At 39.0% G+C, this 18,457-nt stretch overlaps 2 protein-coding genes across 4 annotated transcripts; one reads left to right on the top strand and one right to left on the bottom strand.

Annotated features, from left to right (window-relative positions):
• The first annotated feature begins 50 nt into the window (after positions 1-50).
• On the top strand, positions 51-17,440 carry LOC136262256 (fibronectin type 3 and ankyrin repeat domains protein 1-like). 3 transcript variants are annotated; one of them, XM_066056471.1, is made up of 6 exons: positions 51-155; positions 6,640-6,741; positions 7,177-7,272; positions 8,403-8,504; positions 8,862-8,963; positions 17,184-17,440. In XM_066056471.1, exons 1-6 carry the CDS (start codon positions 108-110, stop codon positions 17,220-17,222), a joined length of 489 nt encoding a protein of 162 aa, XP_065912543.1. In that variant the 5' UTR covers positions 51-107; the 3' UTR covers positions 17,223-17,440. The 3 variants fall into 3 exon arrangements, with proteins under 3 accessions (XP_065912543.1, XP_065912541.1, XP_065912542.1); XM_066056469.1 differs by having other exon boundaries at positions 52-155; positions 7,177-7,302; XM_066056470.1 differs by having other exon boundaries at positions 76-155; positions 6,643-6,741; positions 7,177-7,302.
• Positions 1,149-5,332, bottom strand: LOC136262252 (uncharacterized). The gene is made up of 6 exons (XM_066056462.1): positions 3,483-5,332; positions 2,133-2,468; positions 2,018-2,081; positions 1,780-1,958; positions 1,659-1,727; positions 1,149-1,608 (listed from the first exon to the last, which is right to left on the bottom strand). Exons 1-6 carry the CDS (start codon positions 4,332-4,334, stop codon positions 1,366-1,368), a joined length of 1,743 nt encoding a protein of 580 aa, XP_065912534.1. The 5' UTR covers positions 4,335-5,332; the 3' UTR covers positions 1,149-1,365.
• Positions 17,441-18,457: the final 1,017 nt, after the last annotated feature.

Genomic DNA, 18,457 nt, shown 5'->3' with positions numbered 1-18,457 from the left:
TGAACTAGTGTTGGGTGGTGATCACGTGACTTGTTTATTGCATGGTCCAGTTATGAATAGTATAATATACGTAAATATCCGTATAGTGATCACGAGGCACACCCACAATGGCGGCGGGACCCCCAGCTGCTGGTGAGAGGAAACCTAGTACTAAGGTAAGATATACACTATATTGTGTTGTAACACTAAAACATAATGAGGGTAGTTAGTCGTTGTTGACCCATTGTTTACGCGCTCGCCGCGTAACTAACTAGTTTCCATCATAGATACTAGAAAACATAATGGATTGGAAACGCAATACATTTATTCACATCATCTGATGCCCCGTATACGGAAACTCGGGTATTTATCGTGCTATAGCGCCTGCGATTTTATTTCTCGTTGGTTTTGTCATAGATATTATATACATAAGATCTATGGTTTTGTGGAGTGTCTATGGTTTAATATCTGCCTTTCGAGCGTCGGTGGCAATTTCTAATTTATAATGGTTTACTAATTGAACCAGATCAGATTTCTTCAATAACGACAGCATCACGAGCTGAGGGTTCCCCACAAATCCTTCCACACTACATGACATATCCACAAAGTAAAGCAAAAGGAAAGGATTAACAATAATCAGTCGTTCGTTCCAAATGTTACCCATCACTAAAGCTTCCGAGTCATATGAACCGTGCACATGTTACCAAGAGTTCATAATATATATAAGGAAGAGTTCCTTGTATATATTATGAACTCTTGATGTTACTAATAGAACCAAAAGTCCAATTAGAGCACACATTAAATACATTACTTGCCCATAGCTACCACTTGAACTTTTGCAAATATGGATTAACTTATTATTAGTGTAGTCCTCCAAAAAGCCTCCCACCCACTTCATTAATAATACAGCATTCAAAGTTCAAACCACTTCACATTGCTATGACCACTGTAATTAACCACACAACAATCCTGAATGGCAGCTTGTGGGTAACACCACAATAAAACAAGTACACCTAAATGCATATTATTTGTTGATCCTCTACATGACTCAGATGGGGTGCTTGTAACTTGCAATGATTACTGGATGTGATACTGTCATAGTGATATCCATTATGAAGCAGTTCAATGTGATGTACTGTAAATGGAAAATGTGGCTGTGGTATCACGTCATGGGTAATCAACACATGACACGGCTTAAAGGTGATCCATTTGTGGCTACTTGTGGCAGAGCAGTACATTAACTCATACACGGGTACACCTAGACAATCAGACGCCGCTTGTATTTCCAACTGTGTACCCCATATTCCATCCTTAGACATCCTGTCAACATGCTCCTCAAATTCATTTCTTCTTCCCATATACAGGGGCTTGTATATCTCCAAATTGTCACTGATCAGCGTGACCATGCAGTGCCTTACGCATTTGAGCATGGTAGATCTGATCACCAAAAACCTGATGAGCCAATGCTCTAAACAAACAATTACCGTCTGGGGCAACACGATGTATTGTACGATTGTACTGATTGACTGTCACAGCCATTTGCTGATACTCTGGAAATACTTGAACATACTCAGCAGGAATAGAAACTCCAGGTGGTGCCAAGTACTTGGGACACATCTGCTGAAGCCCCTGTCACAGATACACCACATGAAGGCAAATTTGCTGATGTGCAAAATTACCTGCTGCATCTCATCTACTGACGTCACTGTCTGACATTGAGCAACTGTGGTATCACTACTGGGTAAGATCTACAATTGTGAACACTGTTACCACACATCCAACATCAGAAACATGAAGCACCTGAGGCCTGGATTTTTCTCCCTTTGTCTGTATGTTTTTACACTGTCGTTGCACACAACACTTCTTCTTTTTACCAGTACCACCAAACTTTACCATGTCTTTGCAGTTGACACACTCCGCACAGTCATCTTTAGAGCACGCACCACATGTTCCACAGTGTTGTTTTCTCTTTCTCTTGTCTATATAGAGAATCATGTAAATCCTTTACTACATACGTGCAAGATAGCATGCGCGATACCTGAGGCGTTCTTGTTTTGAGCTGTCCTAGTAGCAGTATGATGATCTTTATCTTGATTAAAAGCCTGTTAAATGTACGTATCTAATACAATTATACAAATGTCACACACACATACCTTTCTTAACATGCTTGCTTTCCTGCCAACTCTGCCACGAAACCTTGAATCATTCTTTTTCCTTTTTGTAGTACACTTAGGCAGCTGGGTTAGTCTCTTCAATGAAACCTTTCTCCTAAAGGATTTTTTCATCTGCTTCCTTATTTGTGGTCTTATTAACAGTCCATGGGATTGTGGTAGTTGTTCTTGAAACTCTTGCAATAGACTGGATAACTTATGTTGGATACCTTCCAGGACGTCAAAGCTAACATTGCTATCGATATTGTAGGTTACAGTTTTAAAGCATTCCAGGGTAACTCTCATGTTTGTAACCATTTGTTTCAAATGCCTACTTTTCTGTCGAAAATAAAAATACCATTATTAGAGACAAACACTACCAAATAACTTAATACAAAAGAACACTAAAATGGTAATGAGTATATTCTGTAAATGACAAAGCCCGACTTGAAAACTTTCATGGCTTTAGTAAGCCATGCAAGTTTTTCTTATACATTTTGACTAAACCCAAGCACTTTTCTCCCAATCATATGCAGAGGTCAATGCTTCAAACGCTTCAGTAGTGGTAGTATTAGGTATAGAGTCATCAGCCCCACCATCTGTGTATCCAACTAAATCTGATTCATCTGGTTCTTGTGGTGGTATTTCAGAATCCAAGGGTGTGGTGCCTGTGGAGTTTAGATGTGAAGCTATAGCATTGGTATCAATCTTCAAGTATGCAGATTCCAGATATGATTGAGGCAACCTGTCCCAGTTCCAGCTTTCTTTCACATTGAATATAGCAAAGAAATGTTTGCAAGGAATATGGTAAGCTATCCAATCTTTGCACGTACATGATGGTACTGAAAAGTCTATTGTGTGATCTGTGTTCTTTCCCTTTACTTCAAATATTCCTCTAACCATATCAACTTCCTTTACATCAGAATCACTGCACTTCAGACTCTTTGATTTGCGATGGAGGCAGTGCAAGATGGTTGACTTTGGCTTGGATTGAAGGTATGGTGGAACTACAGCCGGATTATATGCTCTGTACAAAGTTGTTTGCTTAAAGTTCTGAAACACATATTTGTAATGCAGTGCAGGTATAAACTCCTCAATTAGCTTAATGACCAAGAACGACAAAGTCAGGGTTTTCTGTCTTGGAAGAAACTTGTATTTCAGCAACTTATTCATTACCTCTGCTCCATTATTTGTGTTAACAGCAACATGATAGGTGTCATCTCTGTACGCTCGTGCCCATTTCTAAAAATCACGAAACATACTTAACAATACGTCAGCATATTGTGACTATATAGATGTGAAAGTCATGCAGCTATATGAAACGGAAATGGTGACTACATATATGTGACATACCTCAGAGATATTCAGCCATGTCGTAGTCAACCACTGACGGACATTGCTATTGCGATTCCACAAATTTGTAGCTTTTAAAACTGCTACGGCTGAGTCATAGTGATGATACCTTGAGAAATTGTTCCCTTCTTCAAATTCTTCAGGGTTAGCAGAAGGTGCCCAAGCTATTGCCCTGAGATGGTCCAATAGGATGTCTGCTTCAGAATTGCTTAGTCCATGCTTACTGGCTTTGACCCATCTTTCCCAGGCTTGCTCCCTATGAAAATCACATAGATACACAACAGTATGTGGAAATGCAGCTTCTAAGGCGGAAATTTCAGCTTCACTGTAATCTGTCATGAAGTACTTTGGAGCCCACCGAGGATTCCAGGATTTGATGATAGAAAGAGCATTCTGTATGCTTTCTTTTGTTTCACCTTGGACAATAAACTCTGCTACAACACAGTAGCCAGTGTTTGTACGCACTGTTATAAAGAACAAAGGTAAATCATATTTGGTAGACTTGTATGTGGCATCGATCGTGCTAACTGTATTGCCATACTTTATCAATAAGTCCTGTTGCCACGGTTCTTGGTGAACCCACAGTAGTTCAGTCCCATTTGAATTCTCATTGTCGATAGGTTTGGTGAATGGTTGAAAATGTATTTTCGTTTCAGGTGATAATTTATGGTACTCGGCAGTTTTCATGGAAACATTTTCTTGATCAACTAAAGACAGTTTCAGGGTCTTTTGCGCTTGATTCATATGATTCCTTATGTCATCAAGAGTAGGGTAATACGCACGGTCATTGGGATCTGGGGTTCCACTTTTGCTCAAGTAGTGTAAAACATGATGCTTTAAGTGGCGCTTCATTTCAATTGGCTCTGAGACACCAGCCAACACAAGTTCATGAATCTTCTGAATCAACAAAGGATTAACTTTCTGAGAAAATGCAACAGATGCACCTGTGGGGTGTGTGTCATGGTGGGCTTCACTTGCAGGTAAACTAACAAAGTATTTGTCAATTGTACGCACTTCTGAAGCTGAGTTAGTTAGCTTATCTTTCAACTGTTGGAGGGCAGCTTCCTTGACTTTTCGCTCCTGTTTCTTAGTTAAGCTTTTAGAAGACAGTTCAGAGTGCACACTGTATTCTGGATAAAAGATAAACTTTCTAATATGTAAACTGGCACTGCACCCTATCTTTCTTGTGCTCTGCAGCTTAATGCGATCAGTTGTTGGCTGGTGAGGCTTAAAGTACTGCTTTCCATACTGACAGTGCAGCAAGCGCTTTTTACCTATGCTAAATGGTGTACTGTCCAAATTAACAGTGTAATGACCAACAGTGTGACTCCAAAACAACTTTACAACTTTTCCCTATAACTTAGGCCACAGATAAGTGACTAATATAATAGTACCTTCAGGTTTTGGGCTACTTGTTTATCACCAGTCCCATCATCAGCTGTCACCTTGCTGCTTGTTCTTGTCCCGTACGAGGTCACAGTGTCTCTTCTGTGTCCTTCAAGTAGGGTCTCCACATCATCACTGTCCACTAGTCCTTCAAAATAAAAACCGCGTCTTTTCAATTGCCTAGCCCAGGGTGGTTTCTCTGTTTCAACTGACAACTCCATATCAAAACAGCGGGCAGCCCAGAAACCAGGTGCAAAACCACAACGAGAAATAAAATCGCAGGTGCTATAGCACGATAAATACACGAGTTTCCGTATACGGGGCATCAGATGATGTGAATAAATTGCATCCCTTTTACGGTTACGGGCTCGATACAATCATGTAATGACATTTACGGGGCACAGCAGCATTTTCAATATTGTCGAATTCGCCCAGAGTTTTCTCAAAAAGAGGTGTCTTGTTCAATTCGTTCATACTTTTTAGCACTCTCGAATGTATGAACTTTTCTTTAGTATAGCATGTATCGCTAGACTCGTTTTTTAATACAAAGCCAGGAAAACCCCCACAGCCACTACTGTCATGTAGCCATTCTTTCGCTTCGCTTACGGAAAGTAACTGCTGTACAGCGATAAAAATAATTACTTGCACTCATTACTATGTAGCGAAACTGTTCAGCACTTCTAAAACTTCGTATGTAATGCACCCTATGCACTAAAACCCCCACAGTGGTTTTTGAACACAAATTTCGTGTTCCTTCTTTCACACCTTCGGTTGTACGAAACGACTAACCCTCGGACTAACCTTCAGTCACAAACCAATAAATAGTTGAATCCTTTAGCAATAATTCAACGCTTTATAAAACCTATGCAGTTTGTACACTTGGTAAGGCCATACCTATTTGAAAAGTTGTTGCTCGGATTTATTTTACAACAAAATGGGTTGGTCGGTAGGCAAAAAAAAATTTTTAAAAAAACAAAAACAAAAAAACAGCTAGCTATCATTTTAGATATGTACATACTTATGATTTCTGGTTACAAGCCCTATAATGGATCAGTAAGTCACATTAAAGCTACATGCAGACCTATCAAATCCCTTCTAATACATAACTATTAAAAATGGATAAACATAGCTAGTAGTTCAATGCTCACTGCACTGATGCTATCATAGATTTCTTTGCCAGAGGTGAGGAATATGCTGGTTTTACGTTTACAGATAGCTAGTATTATATTTGAGATCAAAATTGTACCAACTGACTGTCCTATTAGAGTATCTCAATCTTTTGCAGCAATTTTTAAGGTGTCACGTGATCTTTTTCTTCTTCTTTTCTTTAAGCAAAATTGGGTCGGTCAGGTCCGAACAACAACTTTACAAATAGGTATGGCCTAACGTTGCCTTAAATCACGTGACCGTATCGAGCCCGTAACCATAAAATGTATTGCGTTTCCAATCCATTATGTATTCTAGTATCTATGTTTCCACACTACAAAACCAGTAGGGAAATATCCTCTTTGTGACTACACTAAACGAACATTATCAGACAAGTATAGTTTATCTGAATATTCATCCTCCATTATAAGAGACTTCATCATCTCCAGTACCTTGTAATAACTTTTGTGTCCACACTAAATTTCTGTTGATGAGGAAAGTGACAAGGTAGTATAGTAACAGAGGAAAGTGATAGTGAGTGATGAAATCATTATCATGACTTGATTGGGAACATGTTGATATTGTGTTGGACATTTTGTAACTATGTGATGTGATGTTACTGTAGGAGGAGAAGAAGAAGATAAATACAGCAGCTTGTGATGGTGACCTGAATACATTACAGCTGCTCCATAAAGAAGGAGTTGATGTTACTGGTGTTGTTAATGATGTGAGTATGTGTGTAGTATAGTTGATGAGGTTTAGTGATGTACAATTTGTCTCTGTCAGTAACACATCACCATAGATTATCGAGAGAATCTATGACATCACTAACACTATAGCTATAGTGGGGAATTCCCTATTCTAGTTTAGACAACTAATCATTTCACACATCATGTTTGGGTAATAATATTACCAAACACAATTTGGTGTAGTTACAGTTTTGAGATATTAACTTTCATAATGTCTACTCATCATTACTAGTATAGTGGTGGTACCCTGGTTAAGTATACAGAGTTTTACTATAGTATACAGGGACATCCCCAGAGATGACACACAATATATTGTTATTAATGTCCATCACTAAAATGTTCTGAATGAAAGTGTTGTTGAGTGAGCAATGTCAGTATGTAATAGATGTTAGTGTAGTTGTGTCTTCCTATAGGCCAACTGGACCGGTCTCCACTTTGCAGCATTTTTTGGCCACTACAATGTGGCCTCATCCCTACTTGATTGGGGATGTGAAGTGGATGTTGTTTGTGTGAGTCAATATGCGTGTATGGCTTCCTATGTGAGTCAATACAAGGGTGAATTTAGGGGGGTGGATGGAGGCCCCTCCAAAATTTTCCTTATAGCTATGCTATATAACTAGAAAGATAGTAGAAGCTACAGTAGTTGTCTCTAAAGCATATACATGGACAATAAAAACATGGAAATAGTGAAAAGAATAGAGCTAATCTCTTCTACTAATCAACAAAAGGAAATCAAGTTTATATCAGTTGTAAAACTGCTAAAAAGCTGATAGAACATTTATCATTAAAAAAGAAAATTCTTTGAACTATAGAACAACTCCGACCTCTTAACTTAACTTGAATACAAACCATACTGTAGCATTTGTGTTGTGCCCTTTATATGAAATTGAAGCTAGTTACCACTACTAGAAAATTTCACTTAGTTAAAATGGCTCACAAAGCTTATTCAATAAGGTTCAGAATTATTGCCAAATTTTATTTCAGAAAGCTAAATTTACAGAATTTTCCAATGGAGGTGCTGTGTTATGTTCATCATGTAGTGTGTATGGCTTCCTGTGATGGGCAATTAATTGTAAAGTGAAATTGCATTCCTGAAATTTTATGTTGCTATGGTTACTACAGATGTACAGACACACAAGATATTTAATGAGTAGTGGTGTAGTGTTTAGTGATGATGAGAACATCAATCATAATGTCAAGTTAACAAGTTCACCTTGTTACCTATCAGTTGATAATGGTGTCCAGTAGGTAGTGATGTAATGCTCTTTAATTCAGACTAGTTGTCTATCATGTTCATCATTTAGTAACATTTACACTATCGTTGTATCCTAATAAGCCATATGTAGTTTAAAGTGATCACTAATTATCATGATAATTGACTAATTCTTAATCCATACAAAATCACTAATCTGGACACACCCTCTGGTCCCAAGGTGTTCATATTGGAGAGGATGTACTGTATAGCCAGTATTACTGGTGGACTATTACTACTGGTCCTGTTGTTGTGGTTGGTGTAATAGTTGTGGTTGAAGTGTTATATTGTGTTGTTATACCAAATCACAATCCCACCAATAATAGGGGTTATGTGTTGTTTGTGTATGTACTGGTGAAGCCATATAATATCACTTGTATTATACAGGTGATCAAGTGGACACCACTACACTATGCTGCCAGTATGGGTCACACTAATGTAGTGACCCTACTGGTAGGGAAAGGAGCAGATGTGAATATGAAGGATAAGGTGAGCTAGTGTGAATACAATGTGATGATAAATGAATTATATGGCTTTGTAGAATTGGCTTGTATGGCTTCTATTACTATAATGAGGACATGTAACCAATAATATCACTGCATGTGTATGTTAACCTCTCTGGTGAGGACACCTATTAATAGGGACACTACCTAATAAGGACATCTTCTCACTTCATATACTAGCTACTGTGTGGTGGGAAACTTTTGAATAAGTTAATAATTTAGTGATTTTGTAAATTGTGTAGAACATTTGATATTAACATGACACAATAATGTAGTGGCTATGTGTACTGACCCACCCAAGTGTTTACTGTATCACATCATTGTGTGTATTGTATCACTATAGGATGGGAGGACTCCATTAGAAAATGCTGTGAGTGAGAACAAATCTGGACCAGTGGACTACTTCATCAACACAGTTGGGATGGACCCCACACAGTATGATCAGGTACAATTACACACGAACAGACAACATGTTTCTAATGTTAGTACTGTATTGTGTAAATAAATGAATAACAACAAAATGATATGTAATATTGTAACAATTACATATTATCCAAAACCCACAATCAAACTGTGTCTTGGTTATAAGGTTTCATATATATTTTACTAACTATTTAGTAGTGTAGATAGTACATAGCTAGACAATTAGGGCTGCACTAATTCTAGTATCGGTATCGGGCCGATACTGTTGTTTTCATGAAGTATCGGAATCGGCCATTATATTGTTGCAGATACCGATTCCTATCATGTGTGGGAATAAAATAACTTTCGTTTGTACATGTACTTGCTTGTTTTACTACCACAGTGGAATCCTAAAAGCATCAAGTGTAGCACTAACAACTACCAGAAAAATTACTGATCTGTGCTGAAACCTAAGTGTGAATACGCTTTACTGAGAAAATGATCGATATACTCTAATAGAACAGTCAATAACTCTAATATAGCAATCAGGTAGAAGTGACTGTTTCAGTATTAAAATATTTTGTTTTTGTAAGCACCATTATGATATTATCTACACTTCTCCAGAAGAATACTGGAATATCCACTGGTTTGCATTTCAGTGACTTCCTTCTTTGCAAATCTTGATTGGCTACTTCATTATAAATATGAACCATACTGAAAACGTGTACAAGAATACCGTGAAATGCACTATATAATAAATGTGTGCACTATGAAGTAACTACTTTAAGGTACTTGGTATCGATACTTGTACTTGCAGATACTTCCCAGCTGAGTACTTGGTATTTGAAGTATCGGTAAAAAGTGGAATCAGTGCAGCCCTATAGACAATATTTGAAACATATAGCCCAGTCAAGGATTTTACAATAATTTGATTTCTACTCGTACATGTACATGTACAGGATCATGTTATTGTGTTATAATATTTGACACACAATTGTGACCTGAGCTAACAAGCTTGTTTCTACCACTGATGGGTAGTATCAGAACATCTACCTCTGATCTAGTCTAGTACTGAAGTATTGTTTGTAGTGAACGCGTGGCTTTAGAAGGATTAAATCATTGATACAACTTAAATCAATCAATTACAACATGGCGGCCAATCACGAACTACGCATGCGTACAATTACAATATTATAATACACTACATTCCTCCCCACTTATTTAACACAACATACAACACAGGTGAGTAAATCAGTCATGCGTGCAATTACAACCACATCATGACAGTCAGAAATTTTCTATATATTTATCAGGAGCATGATGAGTTCTTTGTGGATAGCGACGAATGTCGACAGAGTTTGGGGATTTACATTCTCAGTTGCATTACTCAACGGCTGAGGAGTTACCACTGGCTCACTAGTGTTATCACTTGGGGTGGCTACATCTACAGTGTCATCTAGTGGTGTGATCTAGTGGTGTGTGTGCACTATAGTGTTGTTTTAGTAAAGAGTTTTAGTTTTAGTTATATTGTTCTTCAATAATTTTAGTTTTTAGTTATAGTAATCCTTTTAGTTATAGATTTAGTTATGGTTATATTGCATTTGTTGTTTTAGTTATAGTTTTAGTTGTGCATAAGAAAATCTTTTGGTTTTAGTTATATAGTTTTAGTTAACTTTCTTAATTCTTTTTAGTTTTAGATTTAGTTTTAGTAAATTTTTGTGTTGTTTTTTAGTTATAGATTTAGTTTTAGTTATAATGTGAATTTGCTTTTAGTTTTAGTTAGCTAATACATATTTGTCTTACTAAAAGTACTTTTAGTTTTAGTTATAGTTAACTAAAACAACACTAGTGCACTAACAGGAGTCCCTGTGGGAGTTTGTTTCTGGATTCCATCACGCAGTTGGTTGACATGCCTCCTCCATAGCAGACCTGAATTCAGCTGAATGACATATGACAAAAGCCCCATGACTTCTGCAATGGTGCCTGGTAACCACTTTGGCCCATGGCGATAGTTACAGGCCATCATAGAATCTCCAACCTTGTAGCACTTTTCTTGCTGGGATGCCCGACTGTCATGGTGCTGCTTCTGCATGGCTTGCTTTTCGCCAACCTTTACTGCACCATCCAGTCTCAATAAATCCATTCTTGTACACAATGCTCTTTTAAGAAAGAGTTCACATGGACAGCGGTTTGTGGTTGCATGGGGGGCATTATGATAGCTAAGTAGGAAGCTAGCAAGGCGATGATGAACTGGTCTACCACTTCCTTCACTGGTAATAAGTGCTCTCTTGAAGGTTTGCACAAACCTCTCAGCCGAACCATTAGTTGCTGGCTGGTATGGTGAGCTATGAATATGCTTGATTCCATTACCTTTCATGAAAGTAGCAAAGTCTTGGGAGTTAAAAGGTGGTCCATTGTCTGAAACACATTGCTCGGGTAGACCAAACCTGGCAAACAAGGACCGGAGGTGCTGGATAGTGTTTGCTGCTGATGTGCTGGACGTTTCTGCTACTTCCGGCCATTTGGAGTGTGCATCCACTACTATTAGATACATCTTTCCCTTTATAGGACCAGCAAAGTCCATGTGTATCCGTTGCCAAGGCTTAGATGGCCATACCCAAGGATGGAGTGGAGCAGGTGAAGGAGCATTCTTTACTTGCTGACATGATATACAGTTCTTCGCTACCTGCTCTAGACATTGGTCAAGCTTGGGCCACCACACATGACTTCTGGCCTTCATTCTAGCAATTCCCTGATGTTCTTGATGTAACTCGTGCAAAACCTGATTCTGGTACTTCTTGGGAACAATTACCCTAATTCCCCACATGACACAGTTACATTCAATAGTAAGTTCATCTCGTCTGGTCCAAAAGGGTTTCAGGTGCTCTGGCACCTTCTGGGGCCACCCAGATTGAGTGAAACGTAACACCTTACTTAGCAATGGGTCCTGCCGTGTAGCTCGTCCTAGCTGCTCAGCAGTGACTGGTAAAGAGTCTACTTGTGCAACATTAAATACATCTACACCAAAAGCTTCCAACACTACATCAGAAGGTAATGGCAATCTAGAAAGGCAATCAGCATTGCCGTGCTGCTGGGTGGACTTGAATGAGATATCATACTGGTAAGCTGAAAGTATGATTGCCCAACGCTGCAGCCTAGCAGCAGCCAGTGAAGGGATAGCCTTTTGTGGATTTAGAATGGTGGTCAGGGGCCGGTGATCAGTCACAAGGGTAAATTGCCTACCATAAAGGTACTGGTGGAATTGCTTAACGCCAAATATTAGGGCCAATGCCTCCTTTTCTAATTGGGCATAATTTCTCTTGCTTTTTGACAGTGTCCCAGAAGCAAAGGCTATGGGTTTCTCATTACCATTAGGATACACGTGCGAAATAACAGCACCAACCCCATACGCTGATGCATCAGCTGCCATCTTCATTGGCAGTTCAGGGTCATAATGAGCCAGCAGTTTGGACAAAACCAGTTCTTTCTTGGCTAACTCAAAAGTATTTGAGCACTCAGTACTCCACTTCCACCTTATGTTATGCTGCAGCAACTGATTTAGTGGGTGAATCACATAGGCTAGGTTACGGACAAACTTTGAATAATAGTTCAGTTGGCCAAGAAATGACCTAAGTTGCTGCACATTCGCTGGTGGGGGTGCCTTAACTATAGCCTCAAGTTTGCTTGGTAAAGGGTGTATCCCCACTACATCTACTATGTACTCCACTGATGGCTGAAAGAAAGCACATTTCTCTGGTTTCAAACGCAGTCCACTGTCTTTTAATTAGGTGCCTCAAAACTTCCTGTAACCTTTGGAGGTGTTCTTTGTCAGTGCTACCAGTCACCAGAATGTCATCAATTTAGCAAACCGTGCCTTCTACCCCTTGAAGGATTTCATCCATGGCCCTTTGGAAGATAGCTGGTACTGATGCCACCCCAAATGGAAGACGGGTATATTGGTACATCCCCATGTGAGTGTTAATGGTTAGGTATTGAGCTAATTTTTCATCAAGCCTCATCTGTTGGTATACCTGTGAAAGGTCCAACTTGGAGAAGCTCTTTCCCTTTGCCAGAGTAGCAAACAAATCAACGGGCCAGGGCAAAGGGTACTGGTCAACATCAATAGCCTGATTAATGGTTACCTTATAATCCCCACAGATTCCAATCTTACCATCCTTTTTGGGAACAGGAACAATTGGAGCTGCCCAATTGCTGTGCACAACCTTCTTCAGGATACCCTCTTGTTCTAGTCTGTTTAACTCTTGCTCTACAGGTTCCCGTAAGGCAAATGGAATAGGGCGAGGTCGAAAAAATTTAGGTGAGGCATCTTCCTTTAATTTCAATCAGCACGGACAGATGACATTGTACCTAGACCTTCTATAAACACCTCTTGGTGTTCCTTGAGGAGGGCATCTAACTCAGCTTGAGCTGTGCTAATTGACTGCTCAGAAGTCCCAGAAATTACTTTCCAGTCCTGGTATATTTCCCGTAACCAATCATGTCCCAACAGGCATGGCCATGCCCCCTCGGTAATGTATGCAGTGAGTGTGTGCCTCTGTCCCTTGTATTCAACACATAATTGTGCCTCCCCAAGTAGTGGTATTTCCTCAGCCATGTAAGTACGCAACACAATAGTACTGGGTCTAACCTGTGTGGTAACCTCTTGCAGAGTTGCTCTTCAGATACAATTGATACTACCACACCAGTGTCTATTTCCATTTCCAGTGGTTTAGTATCTATACATAACTTCACTGAAATCGGTGTTGTTGCGGTTCTTCCAACAGTAAAAATGTTTAGGTCATTGTCCACTACCTCCTCTCTCTGATCCACATCAACCCAGTGTTCCTCTTCCTGGTCAAGATCCACATAATGTCCCTCCTTGCTCTGCTGGTGTGGCTTGAGACTCTTATAGGGTTGTCTGGAGCTTTTACAAACTTTCCTTATGTGACCCTTCCTACCACAGCCATGAAAAACGGAGTGCTTGAACATACAGTTGTCTGCTTTGTGGTTAGTCTGTCCACAACGATAACAACCCTCTTTGCTGGCTGGGGCACTGTGAATTGAAGCTTCTGATTGTTGCTGGGCATCCTTTGTCGCTGTTTCCACGCTCTGCTATCTCTATGGCTTTCGAAAATGTCAGTTTTGATTCTGTGAGCAACCGCTTCCAAGTGCTTTCTGCATGTAACCCTATCATGAAGTGATCACGAAGTGATTCTTCAAGGAAATCTGTTGTGTCTTCAAATTTACACTTTGTAGCTAGCTGTCGAAGTTCTGCAGCATAGTCACTGATGGTCTCCCCCACTTCTTGGATCCGTAGATGAAAGCAGTAACACTCGGTAATCACTATCAGTGGTGGTTCGTAATGGCTCTTCAACATCGTCACAACTTCAGGGTATTTCAAATCCTTTGGGGCTTTAGGAGCAGCCAAACTTCTTAAATACCCATATGGTTTTGAGCCGATGGTACTAAGCAAAGTTGCAACTTGTTTCTCGGGTGCCACCTCGTGTGCTTGAAAAAACAGTTCAATTCTTTCCAGGTATGCAGAGATAGGCTCATCTTCCGGAACAAACTCTTTGAATACATTACTCTGCGCCATCCTTGTCGCCAGTTTTGTTGTGAACGCATGGCTTTAGAAGGATTAAATCATTGATACAACTTAAAACAATCAATTACAACATGGCGGCCAATCACGAATTACGCATGCGTACAATTACAATATTATAATACACTACATTGTTAACAAGGACCACCATTATTACAAATCATCTAGTTATGTGATTATATCAGTTGGTGGAGTGTGGTTCAATTCACACCTCAACATACAATGAAACAGTGTTTATACTTTATTTACACTATCACAATAGGCCAGTATTGGTACATAATTTTGTTGTTGGTAAACAAACAGAAAAATCCATAACTCAGTATTAGGACCAATAGTTCGAATACTGTCTAGAAGTCATGAGATGGACAAGTCCTTTAGTTTTAGTTTTGTTGTGATTACTTGTTAGTTCTATTATAACTTATCATGTCATTTTGTATGAGGTCTTTATAGTAAGGACCTACAAGCTTTCTTGTCAGTACCAGAGGCGTAGCCAAGGGGAGGCATCTGCCCCCCATCACTGTAGTGGTTTGTTTTTTTAACCTCCGTCACAAGCTTACCAGTATTAAACTGACACGCAAATGACTAAATTATGTGCGCTACTACGCGGTATCACCAGAGGTTGCTAGTGAACGCGCACACACAACATTCAACTCACTCGTGAATCCACCGAACGAAAATATTAGAGACACACTTCTAGATTACTCACGTGATAGAACATTTTCGAATCTGAAGAGTGACCCGCTCTAAGGACCTCGCCGCGGCAGGAGTCGCAACTCACAAGTGACAAAGGAGACCAGATGACGCTACGAACCTACTGCCTACGAGGTGATAAAGTGTTAAATGTACCAAGTTTATTTTCTCGAGTTGATCACACTAGATCGATCTTTGTACGGCAGTGTAGTCTATTTTTTTACTTTATCAGTCAGTCAGGCGGATCAGTCACAAGCTTACAAGTTCTGCTAGCAAGAAAGACAGGTGGGATCAGTTTCATGCAATACGTGGCATTTGATTTCGCCGAGTGCAGTGAGTGAACATGTCATCCTGTCAGCAGTGTGCTAGGACTGCAGCAAAAGCTGTGGCTAACGTAAAGTAATTTGTATTAACACTAAAATATTAACAATATAGCTCTACCGGGCTGTGGATGAATTTGTTGGAGTACAGTTGTGGCACGTGCGATGATGCTCGACGAATTATACCTCCATTGAATCATTGATACGTGATAAGCAATCAATACTGAGATAGTTACGTAGCTAGTTGTGTAAGCTGTAATAATACAACACCGTATGTTGGCTAGCCCACCATTGGGTCATTAGCCCTTTTTGCAATCATGAATAATTTTGAGCATTTCGTGGGGGCATGCCTGCCCCTCCATCATGTTCTGGCTAGCTACACCCCTGTTCAGTACATGTTCATCAATAATACTGACTGTTCTATTAGAGTATTTTGTGATCACAATACACAAACTGGTGTTGTATAAATAACTCACTCCACTGATCAGTAACTGAATTGTTAAGGCGACTGCTCTATTAGAGTGTTTTGATCAAGTTTGACTGTAGTCCACGCAACAAACTGTAATAATATCTCATTCACTAAACTTAGTACAGTAGACCCTACCCTCATTTATCTGTACCCTCGTTTACCTAAAATTGGAAAAGATTGTTCTATTAGAGTATTTTGAGTACAAGTGTATGTTCTATTAGAGTATTTCAATGGAGCTCTGTATATAAGTGTTTCAGTTATCCGAACAATTCACTTACCTGAACACTATTACCATTGCCTGAGGCACACTGGGATTTGGATAACCAAGGATCTACTGTAGCTTTTCTAACAGTTTTTATAAGAAATGATGTACACTGTCAAGTGTACATTGACAGTGTACATAAAAGAGTTATCTCCCAAAGAAGAAAATAGTAACAGTAAAATGCAGTCACTAATATAAAAAGGTATATGTGGTACCTCAAGATGATGTAGTGGTTGTATCATGGGCCCGAGTGATTTGCCTGATATGTACACCCAAGTTTGAAGGATTTAGGTTTGAGGGCGTGCTGATATGTACCATGCCAATTGCAGGCTAATAGCTCGTGGACGATAAATCACTGAAGCCATATGAGACCAATCACTGAATTTATTATATAGACCAACTTGTAAATTTTGATTATGGGTCAGCAGCAACTAATGTTGTGACTACGTTTGTTAGCAAGTCCTGAGGGACCGGTATCATGATTAAGCAATTTTACAAGTATTTAAAGTTGCTGCATTGTTTTACAGACTGTTTACAACATTTACTAAACATCTATATAGGGTAAGCATTGTTACTCAAAATAGTCTTGAATATGCTATAGCACTAGTTCTTACCTTAAACCAACTCATAGGATGGCAATGGTTTCAAATCTCCTCCATCTAAGTGCTGTAGTATGCAAAATCAGTTTCATGGCTTTCATCATGTGACCAATTCCCACAATTGATTTTGGCTAATGGTACATTTAAAATGTTTTATATCCAGCCATTAAATGTACCATGACCAGCAAGGGTTTATAAGATATGTACTCTGAAATTGCCTTTGAAGTTAGGTGGCTTCATGGTACATAAATGTGTTACACTATTGTGCATTCATCTGACTGTTCTATTAGAGTATTAACTGATCATTTTATCATAATGTAGGAGACACAGCAAGACATTAAACGATTGGGAATCATCTAGATCACAACCTACCAGATCACCTGATCCACAACAAGTTATGATGTCATCACTCATCATACACTAATAATACAGTGTTATCTGAACTATTAAATCATAGATACTATACTAATAACACAGGATTGGAAACTCCGTTCATGGACTCAATATAATGTGTACATCCTGATTATGCACTTGTCGTAGTATGCAGATTGCTTTTCTGTTGGTGAAAGGATACAGAAGGTTATTTTAAACGCCTAAGAGTTGTGCAAGTGTATAGGATGAAATATAAGCTAGTATTATCATCCCAGTTGTCTCACAGTACAATGTTACACAAAGAAACCATATTGTATGCCTTGCCATGTCTTTGAAGACATAGCAGTAAAAGTAGTGTTGTGTTAAATTTGAGACAATTTCAAATGGTTTGTACCATGCGTTGGTACATTTCAACATCTTCAGAACTATTCTAGTAATAATCAGGTGTGTGGTCATTTAGTTTGTGTACCTGTTACCGGTATTTCTTAAGTGCCCTCCTGACATCTGCTGTAATTATGTTAAAGCTAAGTGATTCTAGAGTGGGAATTACAAATCTTGATATCGTGAGGACAAACTTACAGCTCCTGGAATACATTCCAATACCATATTGTGATAACAGAGTATAGTAATTATTATTATTTTTTATTTTCCAAAAATGTGCAGCCTCAGTTTGAGGATTAACGCACATATGAAACATGCATACAAAATGTTTTACAATATGATTGATTATGGGATTACTGATTGGTAGGGGAAAGTAATAATAATTTCAGTTGGTACTTAAAAATTTGTAATGATTGTTGTTGGATTAGGTCAGGTGGGAGTGAATTCCACAGTCTAATTGATCTAGGGAAGAATGAATTACTGTACTGATTGGTCCTTGCATAGATATGATGAAATCTTTGATCATGTCCTCTGGTGTTAGAAGTGACAGGGATTAAATCAACTGGGGATATATCAATGAGATTATGAAAAATTTTGTAGAGGAGGGTGATACTAGATACTTGTCTGCGGTGTTCTAAGCTGGGAATGTTAAGGTCAATGAGCATGTTAGTTACGCTGCTGAAACGCGAGAAGTCAGCCATAATGAATCTGGCAGATTGCCTCTGTACTCGTTCAAGCCTATCAATGTCTCTTCTTATGTGAGGGGACCAGACTAATACAACTAATGATATGATGTAACAGTCAAATTAATAACTTCCAGGAATGCCAGTGTGCTAAACAGA

This window comes from Dysidea avara, chromosome 7, assembly GCF_963678975.1.
Source record: "Dysidea avara chromosome 7, odDysAvar1.4, whole genome shotgun sequence".
NCBI lineage: Eukaryota > Metazoa > Porifera > Demospongiae > Dictyoceratida > Dysideidae > Dysidea > Dysidea avara.
The sequence above is the reverse complement of the archived record's forward strand: the minus strand, read 5'-3'. Positions and strand labels throughout refer to the sequence as shown.